The sequence below is a fragment of the Nuphar pumila genome, chromosome 8, assembly GCF_984573655.1.
Source record: "Nuphar pumila chromosome 8, dmNupPumi1.hap1.1, whole genome shotgun sequence".
NCBI classification, from domain to species: domain Eukaryota; kingdom Viridiplantae; phylum Streptophyta; class Magnoliopsida; order Nymphaeales; family Nymphaeaceae; genus Nuphar; species Nuphar pumila.
The window spans coordinates 7,678,768-7,695,962 of NC_143256.1; the positions used below are offsets into that span (position 1 = coordinate 7,678,768).

Sequence of the window (17,195 nt, forward strand, 5' to 3'; positions counted from 1 at the left end):
TTACGAAAAAGGGTTTTGCACATATCTAAAATATTTCCAATAGGAGTTTCTTTGCCAAACAATATTTGGAACAAGGCAAGGCATTTGAAATCGCTTTGATGATAGGGATCATTCACTATTTATATGCATGTTATAGTATAACTAGATTTAATAAAAGTAAGAGTCTGTGCACATAACAACACTACGACAAAGTAAAGTGCGTAAGCAAGGCCCGGTGAATGGAACCACACATCAGACAAAATAAATTGCATAAAGAAGGAGCTTGTGCACATAATAGCGCAACAGTAAAGTAAAGTGCGTAAGCAAGGTCCAGTGAATGAAATCACACATCGAGCTAAGTAAATTGTGTAAGGGAAAGTATACATATAATTTTACATATATATAGTAAATAGAGAATTAGTCACAAGGATATGTGTGTGGATACCGAAGCAAGTTTGTGGTGCCATAGAGAGCGTAAACCAAAGATTAAGACAATATGGCACTTAGTTCACCATAAATATCGAGCGATAATCGCAAGGGTATGCGCATGAACACCGAAGCAAGCTTGCAATGTTGTAAAGGGCGTAAACCAAGAACTAGGACCAGATATTATTTTAGAAAAGTATACAGGAAGGAAAATCCTACCGTACATGATAGTTATTTCATCAAATAACTTGAAAGAGAGAATGACGTGCAAACCTACCAAAATTCAGTGGTAGCGGCTCAACGTAGCGTTTGAGGCAATCCTAAATCGTAGTTGGCACGTCCATATGTCTCGTACACTCATAACTAAGAGTGTCTCTTGAAGAACTTGCCGGCATGATGAAATGATGAGGTTTAGGTCAAAAAATGGATTGGACCTAGTTTAGGTTCAACTGGGTTCGAACCTACCTCAAGTGGGCTAGGTTAGGTCAGATGGGTTGGATCTATTCATGAAAAAGTTAGAGGAGGTCAAGCAATCAGAGCCAAGAGGTCTTGACCCAACTGGGTTCAGTCTAGGACAGGTAGGTCCAAGCTCACCTCAAGTAGGCTTAGTCTAGGTTAAGTGGGCTTGACCCAGGCTAAAACCATAAATAAACGAAGAAAGAGAAAAGCTAACCTGGTAGGCCAAGTGGTCCCGATCTAAGCTAGGCAAACTCAAGCTCACCTCAAGTGGGCTTGGTCTAAGTCAACGAGGCTTAACCTAACCTAGAACCAAGAGAGAGAAGAGAGAAAGAGGGCTGAAATTTTTTCTAAAAGGAGGAGGGTTCTCCTCTTATTATAGAAAAAAATATAGACCTTGGATCTGTGTATGGACTGTATCTAATCCATCTGATCCAAGATCCAAACTTAACACAATACTAATTTAATGACATTCATGTCCTGTGGGGGCCTACTTGATATTTTTATAAGATATTTATGTGAGTCCTACAAGATATTTTTGTGAGATATTTATGTGGGGCTTGTCAGATATTTTTGTGGGGCCTGCTTATTTTTGGGGTTTTGCCGATATTTTTTGCAAAAAAAGGTGAGTATACCATTTTCTTTGTCTCGATGAGATGAAGCGGATTGGCTATATAAAATTCTTTAATATTATCTAGGGAGTGAGTTATGGCTCCTTGACTGTTTAAACATATATCCCTAAGGATATATTCATCCTAAGTATAACCGACTCTACGAAATTCGTTTGTTTTGCATTTAGAGTTAGTACAATAAATTTACATAAAATACATCTTAGTTTTATTCAAAATCTTTACTTAAAAATTATGGGTCTTACATAGACCAACACTAATCTCAGTGGTGTTGAAACTTGCATGATCGGTTTCAAAACCAGCCTCCAAAACATCACAAGCCTAGCCCAACAACATTTTCAATTCGCTAGCAAAGGCGGATGCTCTTATAAGGAGCATGATGATCGCGAAGAGGATGTGTAAGGATTCATCCTTAGACATCACCCAGAGGAACGGGGAGCTAGATTGAGGATACAACAATTTTACATTTTCCTTCTGCTTCCCACTAAAAATCCCTTTCTCACCTTTGCGGGAAAAAACCCAATGATTTGATGTACAAAACCAAGCAACACTTTGTAAGCTAAACGATTCACCCTGAAAATAGATTAGGATGCGTTGTAGCTCACCTCAATGGTAAAGCTCTAAGGTGGTAGCAATGGCATGAGAAATGCCATGGGACACCTACTTGGCATGAGTTTGAAAAAAAAAATCTTAAAAAGCTTTGGACCTTCACCCTCCGTTAATTATAATGTAGAGATAAAAAATATCAAGCAAAAATGCTTCATCCAATAATACAAAGTGAAATCTTTCTCTCTCTATATATATATAGAAAAAGTGGTAGTTGTACTACCTTTAGGTACCTATGGGATCACGTTGGCCATCCATCGCAGGGCATGATGGACGGCCAATGTTGTTACGACAATGAAGCCATATATGATACTTCAAGTACAAGGTTTTGATGATGAGCAAGTGGAATCAACTGCATTTCAGCTAAGGCTATGAAGAAATTGAAGAATTCGATCAAGAATCTTTGAAGACTAGTGTGCAAATGTTTAATTCATTAAAACTCTTAGATTCTTGTAAGAGCCTTACTTAGAGTGCATATTTAGGTTGCATTACACCTTAAAAGTCTTTAGAAAAACTTTTCTAAAAGAAACCCTCTTGAAAATATTTTTAGAAAACTCTTTTCTTAAATTTTCATGTTTATTAGTCGACCAATAGACTTACCAGTCGACTAATCCTTTCGCGCCATATTTTCTAAAAAGTCATTCTTGTCAAATTAGTCGACCAAAGGTTTTATCAGTCGACTGGACAGAATGTCTGTTTTCTGGAAAATTAGCAGCAGTTGACTAATGGTTTTATCAGTCGACTGAACAGAACATGTGTTTTCTGAAAATTTAGCAGCAGTCGACTAATGCTTTTTATCAGTCGACCGAACAGAATGTTTATTTTTCAGAAGATTTTAACAGCAGTCGACTAAAAGGTTTTTCAGTCTACTGATGATATTATCAGTCGACTAACTTTTCTCAAGTCGACTAAGTTTCAAAAGTTCAGATTTTCAAACGGCTCGATTAACAGATCAGTCGACCGACGATAACTGTCAGTCTACTAATAACTAACTATTAGTCGACTAACTGATGTTTCAGTCGACTAATTTTGTCGTTTTCCTGAAACTTCAAAAAGGTGTATCTTTTCATTTTTCAAGCGTTTTGATCGTTCAAAATGGACTGTTTTGACACCCTTTCATACTCTCAACGTATGGAATCTTTGAACTATAAATATGAGTGCATTTTACACTCAAAAGAAGAAGAATTCAATCGATTTGAATTATTGCTTTTCACTCCTATTCATTCAAGTATTTGTTTTCTCACTCACGTGATATTTTCACTTCAGTTTTTCACTCAAATCACTTTAAGAGATAGTGAATTCGTGAGTAGAGTATTTCAACAACCTCAAAAGCCAATTGCATCTCATTTGCATTCAAAAGGAAGGCTCATAGGTTGTATTGTAAGTTGTTATTTCTTTTCTGTAAAAAGGACTCCTTGGTGTAAAGGAGTTGTTTGCTTTCAGTAGGGTTGTTACTGAAAGTGGGACCAGTTATGGTCTGTGTGATCTTGTAGTTTACAAGGTTGATAGTGGAAAATCTCAAGCGGGTTTTGTTTGGGGACTGGATGTAGACCGAACCAGGATAAAATCTTGTGTTCTTTGTGTGTTTGCTTTGAGATTTGCAAAATCATTCTATATTTCGCAGACAAATTTTGAAAGCACTATTCACCCCCCCTCTAGTGCTCGTTGCCTCGATCCTAGTGCACTTTCAAATGCAAAATCTATTAAAAAAATGCTAAATGCACTTTTTGCACATTTTAGCATTTTTAGCAATGGTTTTTTTACAGCTGCTAAGGGTTTAAGTGAAAATCATACCTTTAGCGATAGTAAAAAACTATCACTAAAGGTCCCAACAAAAACTAAGACCTTTTGTTACTACTTTTTTTACCACTGCTAAAGGTTACATTTTTCCCTAGGACCTTTAGCGGCGGTCAAAAACCACTTCTAAAGGGCAAAAATATACAAAACGTGTGTTTTTGTCCCTTTCTTCATGTTTTTTTTGTTTTCATCCATCACGCCCTGTGAGGGATGGCCTGTGTGGTTGCGCAGGTAGATGTGCACCTAAGGGTTGCACAACTACCACTCACTCTCTCCATATATACATATATATATATATATATATATATATATATATATATATATATATATATATATATATATATATATATATATATATATATATATATATATATAGAGAGAGAGAGAGAGAGAGAGAGAGAGAGAGAGAGAGAGAGAGTTATAGAGTAACCCATATCATTAAACACATAAAGTGTTTGAAGATACGTTGGACAAACTGTCGTCATTTATCACGTGCGACCAAACGGTGATGATTTGTTTTTGTTTTTTTTTGCATGCTCCAGAGATTTAGTAGCGGTCTTTGACCGCCGCTAAATCTCTGGGTGAAAAAATGACATTTAGCAACAGATCAAAACCACCGTAAAATGTCCTTTTTCCAAAAAAAAAATGTGCAACATTACGCCACGTGTTCGAAGGAATACCCGTTCAAAGATACAGGTTTTCCTATATATATTTATCTCAAGGGTTTGGCCCTCTCAGTGTCTCTCTTTGTTGAACAAGACATCGAGTAGGTTGAGTCCGCTACTTAGAGATTAGGTTGTTGCCCAAGGTTTAACTCAATTGGCATCATGTGGCTAACCTGAGTATCGTTAGTCGGTACCTACCTGAGATGAAACCTAGTGAATTTGACCTCAACCAACCAACCCAGCCTCTATATAAAAACCCCTCTAAGTCACCCTAGCCCAAGTAAGTCAGCCAAGTCCGTTGCCTTATCCCAAACCTAAGTTTGAACCTACCTAAACTCCATTCAGCCCACTTGATTTCTATCGAACCTAGAAACTTCATCAAACTTTACGAATTAACCCAACTCAAACTGTGAGGGATTTGAGTCTAATTTTTGGACTTAGTGTTTTTCAGTGTGTCTAGAACTAAACCTCTAAATTTCATGATTTATTGAGTTCTAGCTTTGAGAACTCGATTTTATAATTCAGGTCTATCAGATCCAAACCCAGTGAGTCCATGCATAACCCTAAATTTTCTTGCAATTTTCAAAAATCATATATCCATGTTTTCGAGTTCTTTGACCCTCAAATTTGGTCAGTATTCAGTTTAGGGTGTCTAAAATAATCCCTCCACTTTTGAGTTTTTCCTACTGCACCATTTGGGAGTTCTTATTTTTCTCTCTGAACCTATTAGAACTCAATACCAAGTATACCCGAGTTAACCCACTTTGACTTTGACTTTGACTTTACCAAGCCGAGTCTACCCCTTTCCCATTTCTAAATGGTAGGCCCAAGTACGCATCAAGAACCACCTTATATATATATATATATATATATATATAGAGAGAGAGAGAGAGAGAGAGAGGGGGGGGGGATAAATTAGGGATTGTGCTTGTGTTGCTCCATTTTCTTATTTGGTTAGGTTAGAACCTTCAAAAAGTCATGGTTTTAGGTGTTTTTATGCTATATCTGAACTGTTAAATGTGTCTAACATTGTTTATTTTATAGAAAACGTGCATTTTTATGCTCAGATGTATATTTTAAAGAGGTTGAAAAATCAATGGTTGATATTGTATTAAAATTTTATAATAAAATATTTGTTTTCATCAAATCAATTCAAAACAAAGCTGGATTCTTAATAAATAAACAATGATAAACACATCTAATGGTTCAAATCTAGCATAAAACACTTCACACTATGAATTTGGACCCTAATATTGTTTTACATATAATAGGCCCGATAGAACCCGTTTTTGGATATGATACCAACACCTCTTAATCAGATCCGAGACTGATCCCGCCCGTTTCTGGTCCGCCCCGTTGACAGCACAGTTAGTCCTGGATAAGAGTTTGGCCACGGTGGGACCAATCAAAAGCCCCAATTGCAAGTGAACATTTCTGTTAGGACTGTTAGGTTTGTTAGTTAGTTAGGGTTTCGGTGGGACGAGTTTGTTGAGCCCATTGGAACCGCCGTCATTGCTTGGGAGGAGTAGGACACCCTCAAATTACCACACATGCCTCACGTGAGCAACTTGGCAAGATAAACGCCAATTCTTATCGTAGGATTGGCACTTATGAGACCAAATAATCGTGTCTTCATATGGGAAAGAACAGGCAAAATACAATTTAAAAAAGATAGTCAGCTGATAACCATCTTTAGTTGGTCAGGGCTATCCCAAGTCGAGTTGCTCAATCATCAACGAGACCAAGCAAGGGGAGTGTTGTGTATTTTCTCAATATTTTTTTTTTTATTTTTTTTTTGAAAGGCAAGCTGGGTTAGGAAGACCCCTACAAGAACAACAGCCCCCCATGTTGCAGAGGGATTCGATCCTGAGCCTTCAGCTTCCACATGGGATACCACCTCGCTGATTATTTTCTCTATATTTACGAGAGTAAAAACATGAGAGGAATTAAGATGAGTGTTTTTTTTGTTCCTGCAGTAGTTACTGAATTTTTTCACTCCCCAAGAGACATCTCTCTCTCTCTATATATATATATAATATAAGTAGTAGGTTTTCTCCACAGGTAGCTCGGCCGTCTTCCAACTTGGTGTTCCCCAATTCTATTTCTGTGTAGCCAAGATTTCTTCTTCTTCCTGGTAATCCTTTCAATTGGTTATGTTTGCTTCGCCCGTTTCCTGTGACTCTTGATCACTTTCTCAGGACTTTTCATAGGGCCTTGCAAGCAAAGCAATTTTGGCCCTGTGATTCAGAGTCCGGCTGTGATTTTTGAGTGTCTTATAAGTTGTGAAAGTTGGTCACAATCTTACCCAGTGACCAAGTTTCAGAGATTGAAGATTCTCAGTTGAGAATCTTCAGAAGGGTGAGGCGGAAGCCTTCTCGGTGGAAACTGAGCAGAGTGTGAACAAAGAGACCTCCTTTCTCTTGTTTTCTTTCCTGTTTTTTTCTTTTCTCTTTTTGGAGGTTTTGTTGATGACAGAAAGAAGGGGGAGGTGAGAATCCAGTTTCTGACGAGCTGCAGCTGAACAAAATGGGCTTGGTAGCAGGCCCCTGTAACGTTTTCTTTATAGTTTCTTAGAAAGGGTGAGGGTTGGACTGCAAACGGATCGGATATCGTTGGATGTTCGATCCAAAGCCCAACATCTTTTTTCTGATATGGATCCTCTAAGTGAAATCTGAATGTGGATTCGAATATGTTCAAATCCGATTACTTTCGGATTTAGGTCAGATTGGGATCAGCATTTTGTTCTTTTTTTTCTCAGGATCCAGTATTACTGCACATATTTCGGATTTGGATTCAATCTAACATGCTCGGATTTTGATTGGATCTGGATCTGGATCTGGATTCGGATCTACTGTTTGTATTTTTTATTCGGATTCAGATCTGGCAGTATTCGGTTCTAATCCGACACTTTTGCTTCCCTAAGTAAGGGGAAAGCCTGCTCGCCAGAAACCCGTGAGCAGATATTTGTATCTCAGAATTCCAGATATCTGCTCAGATTTCAGAATTTCTGACATGTTAAAATGTATTTGTGCTGGATCAGATCTCAATCCAAACAGATTTATGCATTAAATTGCATTCAGATTGGATAAACAAAGATCCACTTTAAAATGCAAACAGTTCAGATCACATCCGATTCCAAACAAAGATTTGCTTTAAAATATAAATGGATCAAATCAGATCCAAATTCAAACCAAGATCCACTTTAAAAATAATTTTATTTTGGTCCAAAAAGTATCCCAATGTATAAATCCGAATTTGATCCAATTTAAAAGCATAAAGTTTTTGCTTACCTCAAGCATCGAAAAACATGAGTGTGTGAATCACAAGTGAGAACGAAAATTACAATCCAAAAATCACACAAAAAAAAAAACATGAGAATTTGTGCCTGAGAATGTTAATCATGTGAAATACATTCTCAAGAATCTGGCAATTTGGTGATGCTTCTTCCTCTCTTTTTTTTTTGATGAGCAGAAATGGGATCCGAAGGGAAGGTTCATACGCTCGAGGAGGTCTCCAAGCACAACCTCCCCAATGATTGTTGGGTCATCATCAAAGGAAAGGTTGGAGTTTTGTGTCTTTCGTACTTTGGTTTTCGGTTGTCTTGTCGATCAACTTTGAGTTGTTTATATGGTTGGTTTGCATGTTCTACCTTGAATCCTGGTTCAGATCTTTGGCAGTTGGTTCTATTTCTCATCTTTTGGTTGTGGAGTTTGATTGTGAAAATTGGTAGCTATGATTTGATCTTTGCGTCTGGGTTTGAGGCTCTAGGCGGTGGCCTCAAATATCAAAGAGGCCAGCCGGCCATACTACCAGTGGGTTCATCCATTAGTTACAACTTTAATTCAATGTTATACTGACTGATCGCATTCTGATAAAGATAGAAGATGTTTTTATATTTACATGGAGAAACCGCCCTCAGGAACATAGACTTAGCCGCGGTGGCTCTGTCTGCTGTACTTACAGTCACTGTCCTGACAGCATAAAACTAGGTAAACTTACTGCTTTTCCCCTCAGGGAGTAGCCAGGCTTTGGCTTGTGCAAGGGGTGGCACGCCCATGAGATTTGATCATAGACCGCCTGCCTGTAGTTGGATGGGGTACTTTTCAAAGAAAAAGTCCCAACAATTCTCCAATATAAGATGTCTTGCTTTGACTGACCTGTCAAAATCCAAATTGCTAATGTACCTTAGCATTGATAATCACATGTGAAGAATGAAGTCTATTTTGCTGTATATAATGATACCCTTGTTCACCTTCGATCCACATTTTTGTTTGGATACTTGAGTTCCAAGCTCTACTTTTTCTTGCTCACCAGGTGTATGACGTGACCTCATTCTTGAAGGATCACCCTGGAGGAGATGAGGTCCTGCTTACTAAGGCTGGTAAGCATCCACAGTTTGTTTGGAAGGAAATTTTAAAAATATGTGTCCATTTGCATGTAAAGACTTTGCTTTACATGAGAATCAAACAAGCAAGTCCTAAGGAGATACCCAGCTAAGTCAGTCCTCCTTTTGCAGGAAAAGATGCAACAAAAGCTTTTGAAGATGTGGGTCACACCGACAAAGCTAAGGTCTTGATGGCTCAGTACTGTATAGGCAAGCTTAATGTATCAACTGTTCCATTGAAGAACAAGTATGTTCCTGCCAATCAGAAGCCTTACAAGCCAGATAAAACCCCCAAGCTTGTGTTCAAGATTTTGCAGTTTCTGGTGCCGCTACTGATTTTAGGACTGGCCGTTGCAGTAAGAAACTATACCAACAGCAGCTGAAGAAGTATACTTGATGGTTTTGGTCTTATCATAAATGGTCAGTTGGACCTTTTGTTTGCGGTCTTAGATTGAGCGAACCGTTGATTGTTTTGGTGAAAATCTTTGTTTCCTTTGATAGATTAGATTGCATGTTTGCACATTTTTTTCTTTCTGTTGCTCTGTAGATGCTGCAAGCGATAGCTCATCACCTGTAGCTATGATTTGAATAAAAGTCAACTTTCATTCAATAAGAAGTTTGCACATTCTTATTGCCAATCTTCAGTAGCATGAAGGTTTTGTTTGCTTTGAACTTGTAATAATGGAGATGATTGTGAACTTGTTATGTGCAACTGGTGATTCAGTTACCTGAGTATTCTGCATTTATGTATGGGTGTGTGTTTCTTAATGCTGGGATCCAACTAGCAACCGACCTCTGTTTTGAGTCTGTTTTGAGTTTGGAAGCAGAAATTCTTGTTACTACTGCAGTGGTTGCCTATGTGGTCAGCAAGGTCCTGTGTCAAGCTGAAGGCCCAGGATCGAATCCCATTGGTGCATGGGGGCTGTCATTGCTTTATCACGGTTGCATTGGGGCACATAAGGTTGGTTACCAAACATGAGCAAGAGCCACTTAGTGGCTTAAGTTTGGGCATCTCTTTTTTTTTTATTGCAAGTTTGGTCCATGTCCCAAGTTTCTTTCTCTGAAAAATCTCAACGATGGAAAATCTAGCAGTAGTTTAAAATTTTACATTTTTCTCAAAAAAAATCTGTAGAAGAGTTTTGCATATATAAAATGAAATGTTTGTGTGACACAAAAGTGCTACAAAATCTTTTTATTGCAATAATATCGTGATAAATATTTATATACTTTCAAAATAGGTCTCGTTTCAAAACTGGCTACCCTCGAGTGTACCATGCCCCCTATAGTGGAAACAATGTTTCTTCACCTTTTTTTTTTTTTTACTTTTTTTTGTAGATGTAACCCCATAGATATGATCTATATAGCTTGTTTAGTCAAAGCAAGTTTGAGATCGTCCTATCACGTCATAAGGGGTAACATTTGATAATGGTGCCATTGAGCTCAAACAATCTCTTGATTTCCCATGCACAAGTTGTTTTGATTAATCCGACTTCATAGATAGATTCAGCATGTTCAAAATAGTTGAAACCGACTTTTTGCATCATATTTTTCCAACGAAAAACATGATTTTATTGTTGGAGTAACCCACGTTACGTGGTAGTTACCCACGAGGACTCCTCAAAAAGGTGTCCCTTCCGATAAACACTAAAGATTAGAGGGAACAGTTCCCTAACTAAAGGCTATAAAACGGGTGTTAATGAGAAACCCGGATCATGTGAGATCAAGTGTGATCAAAAGAAAAACAAAGAAAAGATCAAGATTTATTTTTTCTACCGAGTGTTTTTCAACTAAAGAGGGAAAGAGGGATCCTGCTCACCGACTACTGAAGAAGCCTGCGCTCATTGGAGGGCTGCAGTTCAGCTGAGGAGTGAAACTCACCTTGTTCCACGAAGCACCATCTGCCATTGCCGATTCTCAATGGCTTCTTCAGGTACACCCTCCACTCTGGTTTTATTATGCGCAGCTTTAATCCTAACATTTATGACTTTGGAAAAATATCACACATTATAGGCTGTTGATTTTTGAAGCCTTAAAAAAAAAAATCAGCCTATGTTTGTAATTGGATTATTCAAGAGCCGATTCTCCCTAAGTACAAAATGTAGATCACATCTGTAAAAGGTTAGTTTCATGAAAAAACAACTGAAAAAATAAAAATAAAAAGTTGTTTGCATTTCAGCTGTTAGCAAATATCATCCCTTTATATCATACTTCCCCATGATGGTTTGATATGCTTTACAGTTATAACTATAGCCTGCGCATATAATTTTGTAAATTCAGGGATGAATTAAGTGAGGCTTTAGTTAGGTTAGGGTTTGTTGAGAGCATTGGGTGCTTAATAAACTTGAGCAAGATTTGGTAGCCCCAAGGGGGTTGGCGTAGTGAGGTGGAGCCTTAGCTGCTAGACGGCCAGTCAAGGTTTGATTAATTCTCATGGGCGTTGTCCTTGGGAGCAAGCCAATGCGTACGCTCCTAGGGCAGAGGTCCTAACTAGGGATGGCAGTGGGGCGGGGAGGGGCGGGGGACAAGGTCTTCACCCCCGCCCCGCCTCAAGATTTTATCCTCCACCCCCGCCTTCATCCCCGTTTCATGTCCTCCATCCCCGGTTCAAACGGGGATGAGGCGGGGCGGGGCGGGGATATTGTGGGGAATAGTGGTCGGGGCGGGGACGGGGCGGGGCGGGGCAGGGAAAAGTGTGCATCCATCCCCGCCTCCACCCCCGGACGGGGATGGATTTTAACCTTCGTCCCCGCCTCCATCCCTGTTTCATACCCTTCATCCCCGGTCCAAACGGAGCGAGGCAGGGCGGGGCCCCGCTTTCCCCCAGTCCACTGCCATCCCTAGTCCTAACCTCAAGTTGTTCTGCCTACTCAAGAACAGGCTTGAGCCCTGAATGCTGCCAACGCCATCCCAAAAGAATGGCCCTGCCCTCGGTATCAACTGGTCAGGTATGACCTCCTCCTGACCATTTGCCAGGTTCAATTGGATTCGGGTTTGGTAGGAAAGAACGTGATCCGATTGTGTCCTATTCAGTCAATTCCTTGTTTAGTCTTCTTGTCAAAGTCTGGCTTAAGAATTCACGTCAGACCTATCAGGTAAGATTAATATACGGATAGGATATGGTTTATAAAATTTCATACAGGACTTGGGTTTAATCCAGTTCTTATTAAGATCTGGACTTGGGTTTGATCCAGTTCTTATTAAGATATGCAATTTTTCAATGTAATTATTTTTTGTTAATTTTACCAAGTATGGGCCGGGTTGATCTAACCCTAAAGTGGACCCCGATATTGTTGATTGAGGGTGGACTTGGAATTTTCGATGCTTTTTTAGTGAAAAACACTAAACCTACTTTGCGGTTTCTGTGGGCGAGTTGGTGAGCCCATGGACCGCAGCTACTGGTTTTCTAAATTTCAGACATCGTTTTTTTTTAAGGCAAGATGGGGTTAGGCAGACCCACCAGTTGCACAACATGCCATTGGGTTTTGAACTTACAACGCCCCAATACGTGACATGCACTAACAGCTCCTACCAAACAACCAGAGCCCCGTTGGTAAATTCATGTCATCGTTACAAAGAGTAGGACACCCTCGAAAAAAACAAATGCCAATTCCCAATCTCATATAACACCCATGTTTGGGCTTTGGATTCTAAGGGGCATTTGTTTCTTGTCCTTTCCAATGAAAGGGGCTTTTTTAATAGGAAACAGAAACTTTTCTCTAAAAAAGGTAAAAAAAAAAAACATGTTCATGAGAAATATGAGGTGGGAACATACAAAAAAACAGCTTTCCTATGAAAATAGGTTCATACCTCCTTCTATGGGAAAACACTTTGCTTTCCCTCCAAAATGACCCTTTCAAAAGAAAAGGGCTTCCTTTAGGTGGGAATGTCACAAACGCCTCCTTATGTTTCAATAAATGTGATTAAATGAGATAAGGGCCTTGAATCTATTGAATTCCTATCTGGTCAATTTCATCCCATAAGGGTTTGTTTGATTGCCTTGGCTGACAAGAACCAAGGTTTAGTGGATCGAGACGTAGGGCCCATGCCTTGATCCAACTTTCTTACAAACAAAGTATCTAAAATTCAAGTTCTTTGAGATCTTTGTTTTTAGGCCAAAAATCTTCCAAAACCAAGGTTTTCAAGTCAACCCTGCAGGGAGGGGGGGTTGATACTAGAGAACCTAGGATTAGAGATCCAAGAATCTCTACTTTAAAAACCTCATATCTTTAATTCGAGACAATCAAACACACCCTAATTGTAAACATCATGTGGTATAGAAACACACTCTTGGATTTGTCTTAGGCTTTGTTTGTGTAACGCCCCGAATTTTCAAAACAACACTTTATCCAAATTTCATAGATTATTTTTTTCTTTGCAGTGAAATTTAGAAAAGACATTAGCAACGGAAGTAGACGATAGTTAGTCATTGGTTTTAGAAGATGTTGAGTGGGTCACAGGTATGTACCCAATCACTCATTATCCACCAAAATATTTTATTTAAGCAAAATCAAAATGAATTATTTATTACAAACAATATTGCTTAGTAAAGCAATAAATAAACTAGGTTTATAAACGAAATGTATAATGAAGCCTGAAGAAACCCTAGATCTTGATGCTGCCATGCTCTGCATCACAAACCGCAGGTTCAGTACCTATATCTTCGATAAAACGATGTCAGAACCATTATTGATCTGGTAGAAAAGCATTTCAATTCTAACAAGTATAATATGTTGAAGATATAAAAAGTCACTCCAGGGTTGCAGTTGAAAACATTGTAGCTTAAGTCTCCATGACTTAACATATATGTATACTATAGACCAAAGCAAAAGCTCATTGAGCTTAGCTTAGTCATGCGGATACAATTTGGGTCCTTCACCCGATCGGTCCAACAGTATATCGAGCATTGTTTCAATAATTACAAATTCACCCCCTAGTATGTATGAGAACCTAATTTTGGCATCAAACGAAGCCATCTGGGTGTTTCTTATGCTATGTATTTTTGTTCTCAAATGCTTGAGTGACCCTATCCATAGCGAGACAACATTTTTTTATTGAGAGACCCCTGTCAAGCCGATTCGAATGCATCCTACTACTGCAGTAGCAAGGTCAATTCCTAGGTCTTATGGATAACCCAACCTTCGAGTGACCGGGAGACTATATGAACTATTTGGTTCATAAGATAAAATATGACACTCAATGTGGTACCATCATCATCTTCCTCGATGAGTGTAAGTCCTAAAGGAGTTTGATGGCATAATCTTTATTATTAGAATGTTGAGTGTCACATAAGCAACTAGTGCATTATGCATAAAGGGAATATAAACTCAACCCCAACCAGTTTTTTGAAGCACGGGCTTATTTTCGTGTAGACAGAGACTATCGTTATGTTTGTTTATATGCATGCAAACATCGCTCTTTGGTGCCTACCACCTTCACGAGTGCTTCACCCCATTGTGGGTGGATAACCAACTCTAGCACAACGACGCTTGTGAGTATTATTCTTGCAACAATAGTTTACAGAAGCATGCATAATCAATGATCACTTTCAATCGACTGCTCGGACGTATTTAGCCGCAATGATAATCGGTCTAATAAGATGCAATAGCTACTCTGGTGCAGCGGCCCTTACGAGTATAATGCTCTTAAAGGCAGAATTCCAATAACGAGGGCATCATCATGTCATCCATACTAGCTTAAGTGAGTATTTCGCTAGAATTTTTGGCAGTATCTCCCATGTTTAATAGAAAAAACACTACGTTCCTTTTTATCTTGGAGAACACATTGTCAGAAATTTTGGCAGTATCTCTTCTGTTTAACAAAGAAAATGTTACCTTTGTTTTTTGATAGATATGCATTATTATGCATATATTGCATCTCCCATGGTTTATCAGAAACCCAAGCCTTAGTAAGGCCTTACGCTGGTGACTTAGATATTTACGTAAATATGGTTTTGCATAAATTTGAAACCTTTCCAATATAGGTTTTTTTGCCAAACAATGTTTTGAACGCAACAAGTCTTTTAAATTGTTTTAAGCGATAGGGATAAGTCACCATTTGTACGCTTATTATAGTGTAATTATATTTATTAAAAATAGGAGTCTCTGCACACAATAGCACGACAATAAAGTAAATAGCATAAAGTAAGAGCATGCGCTCACAACAACACGGTGACAAAGTAAAGTGCATAAAGGAGGGCCTGGTGAATGAAACCATGCATCAGGCTGAGTATCTTATGTAAGAGAATGTATATATATAGTAAATAGGGAAGTAGTCATAAGAATATGTGCATGAATACTGAAGCAAACTTGTGTTGGCCTAGAGGGCATGAACCAAGGACTCGGATCCTATGGCATGTTATTCACCATAAATATCAAGAAGTAGTTGCAAGGATACTCCAGTGAACACTGAATTAAACTTACGGTGGCCTAGAGGACGTATACCAAAGACTAGGACCCGATATCGTTTTAAAAAGGTGTATGGTAAAAGAAATCTCACCATACACAACAAATATAACTTGAAATAAGGAACGACATGCAAACTACCGAAAATCTGATAGAGGTGGCTTAGCACAAGCGTAGATGTGTTCTTAGGTCATGGCTGACACGTCCTTGCGTTTGGTACGGTCACAACCAAGAGCATTTCGTGTAGAACTTGTCGGTGCAAAGAAATACAGAGAAATCTCTTTTCTAAAGAAAGTAAAAATCTAAAGAGATGGTTCTTTTTCTAGAGAGAGAGCAAAACTAGAGAGAGGAGAGAGAAATCTAGAGAGAGGGGGTGGCGATTTTCTAAAAAGGGGGAGGGGTCCTATTTATAGAGATTGGGTGTGGGCTCCACCCCAAGGGATAAGTATGCCCTTCTTTCTGATTTCTCCTTACCCTTTTTGGATAAGAGCAGATATATCTCTTGTAGGACCCACCTAGATATTTTTATGAGATATTTATATGGGGTCTACAAGATATTTTATGAGATATTTATGTGAGGCCTACAATATATTTTTTTGGAGATATTTATGTGGGGCCTACACATTTTCAGGGTTTTCACGATATTTTTTGCTAAAAAAAGTGAGTATATCATTCTCTTTGTCTCAACGAGATGATGTAGATTTTCTTTACGTAATTCTTTCTACAATTTTATCTTTATGTAGAATTAGCCCTTAGGATTATACTTGTATTCCTAAAAAAGGGCTGGATTGGGACTTGTCCAATAGAGAAATGCCCCTTCAACACCAAGGGTCACAACCCTTAACCTAGACTAAAGTATTCATGCTTTTTGGGAGACATGTAACCATTGGAGGTGACCCTCCCCAACTACTATCATATGGCCACATAGACCCAACGTCTCTCATTTGGCTATAAAGGGCAATTTGTATTACCAAGCTTGCTCCCACTTTTGAGTTTTGTATTGGTACACTTATGATACTTGTATGCTAATAATGCATTCTGCAGATTTTTTATACAGTAAGGATTTTATTACATGTACACTAATCATGCATTCTACTACTTTTTCACACATTTTTTTAAGACTTTTATTCATAACTATTTAACTCTTCTATGACACATGCCTTAGAGGTCATTTTCTTTCAATTTTAATAAACTTTCATATCACATAGAAGTAAATAATCCACTGTTATCTTTTTTTTCATATTATGCACCAAACAAAGGGTTAATTATCTATTTTATGTGACATAATTCACGTCATAGAATTATTTATGATATTAATTATTATACTAATCATCACCAGTGTACATCTCATAGACATGTAGAATTTTATACTCATCACAAATTTGTTATTCTATACATAAAATAGATTTTTCATAATATCTTAAAAATAATTATCTTAAAGATACATGAGTTTTCATGTCAACTTGCATATTAAGAATTGAGATTTATTCACTACATTATAGATTTTTTTCATGACATCATGAGGTCTTTTTGCTAGCATTTCACTATCATGATCTAAGTCATGTCTATTTCACATAGATATACAAAAATTTTAATCATCCTTTATTAATAACCTTTAGCGCAAATAATGCATCAATCTTATGCATCTTAATAAAACAAATAAGCATATACTCTTACGTAGAGTACCAACATGGTAAAGTTTCATCATGCTTTTGCTCATACATCATATATCAACAACATTGTTTTATCTTTTATAATCCATTCTTCATGAAGCTTCGTATATAAATTGATCAACTGATGTCTCTTATGACTCTCCCATGACTTTAAGACATCTTGTGCCAACAATGCACAT

The 17,195-nt window shown here is 38.1% G+C and overlaps 1 protein-coding gene across 1 annotated transcript; it reads left to right on the forward strand.

Moving 5' to 3' along the window:
• Positions 1 to 6,616: 6,616 nt before the first annotated feature.
• LOC149829542 (cytochrome b5-like) lies at positions 6,617 to 9,555 on the forward strand. Its single transcript, XM_090016013.1, has 4 exons — positions 6,617 to 6,692; positions 8,030 to 8,118; positions 8,873 to 8,939; positions 9,075 to 9,555. The coding sequence occupies exons 2-4, from the start codon at positions 8,032 to 8,034 to the stop codon at positions 9,323 to 9,325; spliced, it is 405 nt and encodes a 134-aa protein (XP_089872139.1). The 5' UTR covers positions 6,617 to 6,692; positions 8,030 to 8,031; the 3' UTR covers positions 9,326 to 9,555.
• Positions 9,556 to 17,195: the final 7,640 nt, after the last annotated feature.

Bases quoted from the DNA above. Each gene is read 5' to 3' on its own strand.
- LOC149829542 (XM_090016013.1), top strand. From the start codon at position 8,032: ATGGGATCCGAAGGGAAGGTTCATACGCTCGAGGAGGTCTCCAAGCAC. The intron at 8,119-8,872 runs GTTGGAGTTTTG...CTTGCTCACCAG, and splicing joins GGGTCATCATCAAAGGAAAG to GTGTATGACGTGACCTCATT. The intron at 8,940-9,074 runs GTAAGCATCCAC...CTCCTTTTGCAG, and splicing joins GGTCCTGCTTACTAAGGCTG to GAAAAGATGCAACAAAAGCT.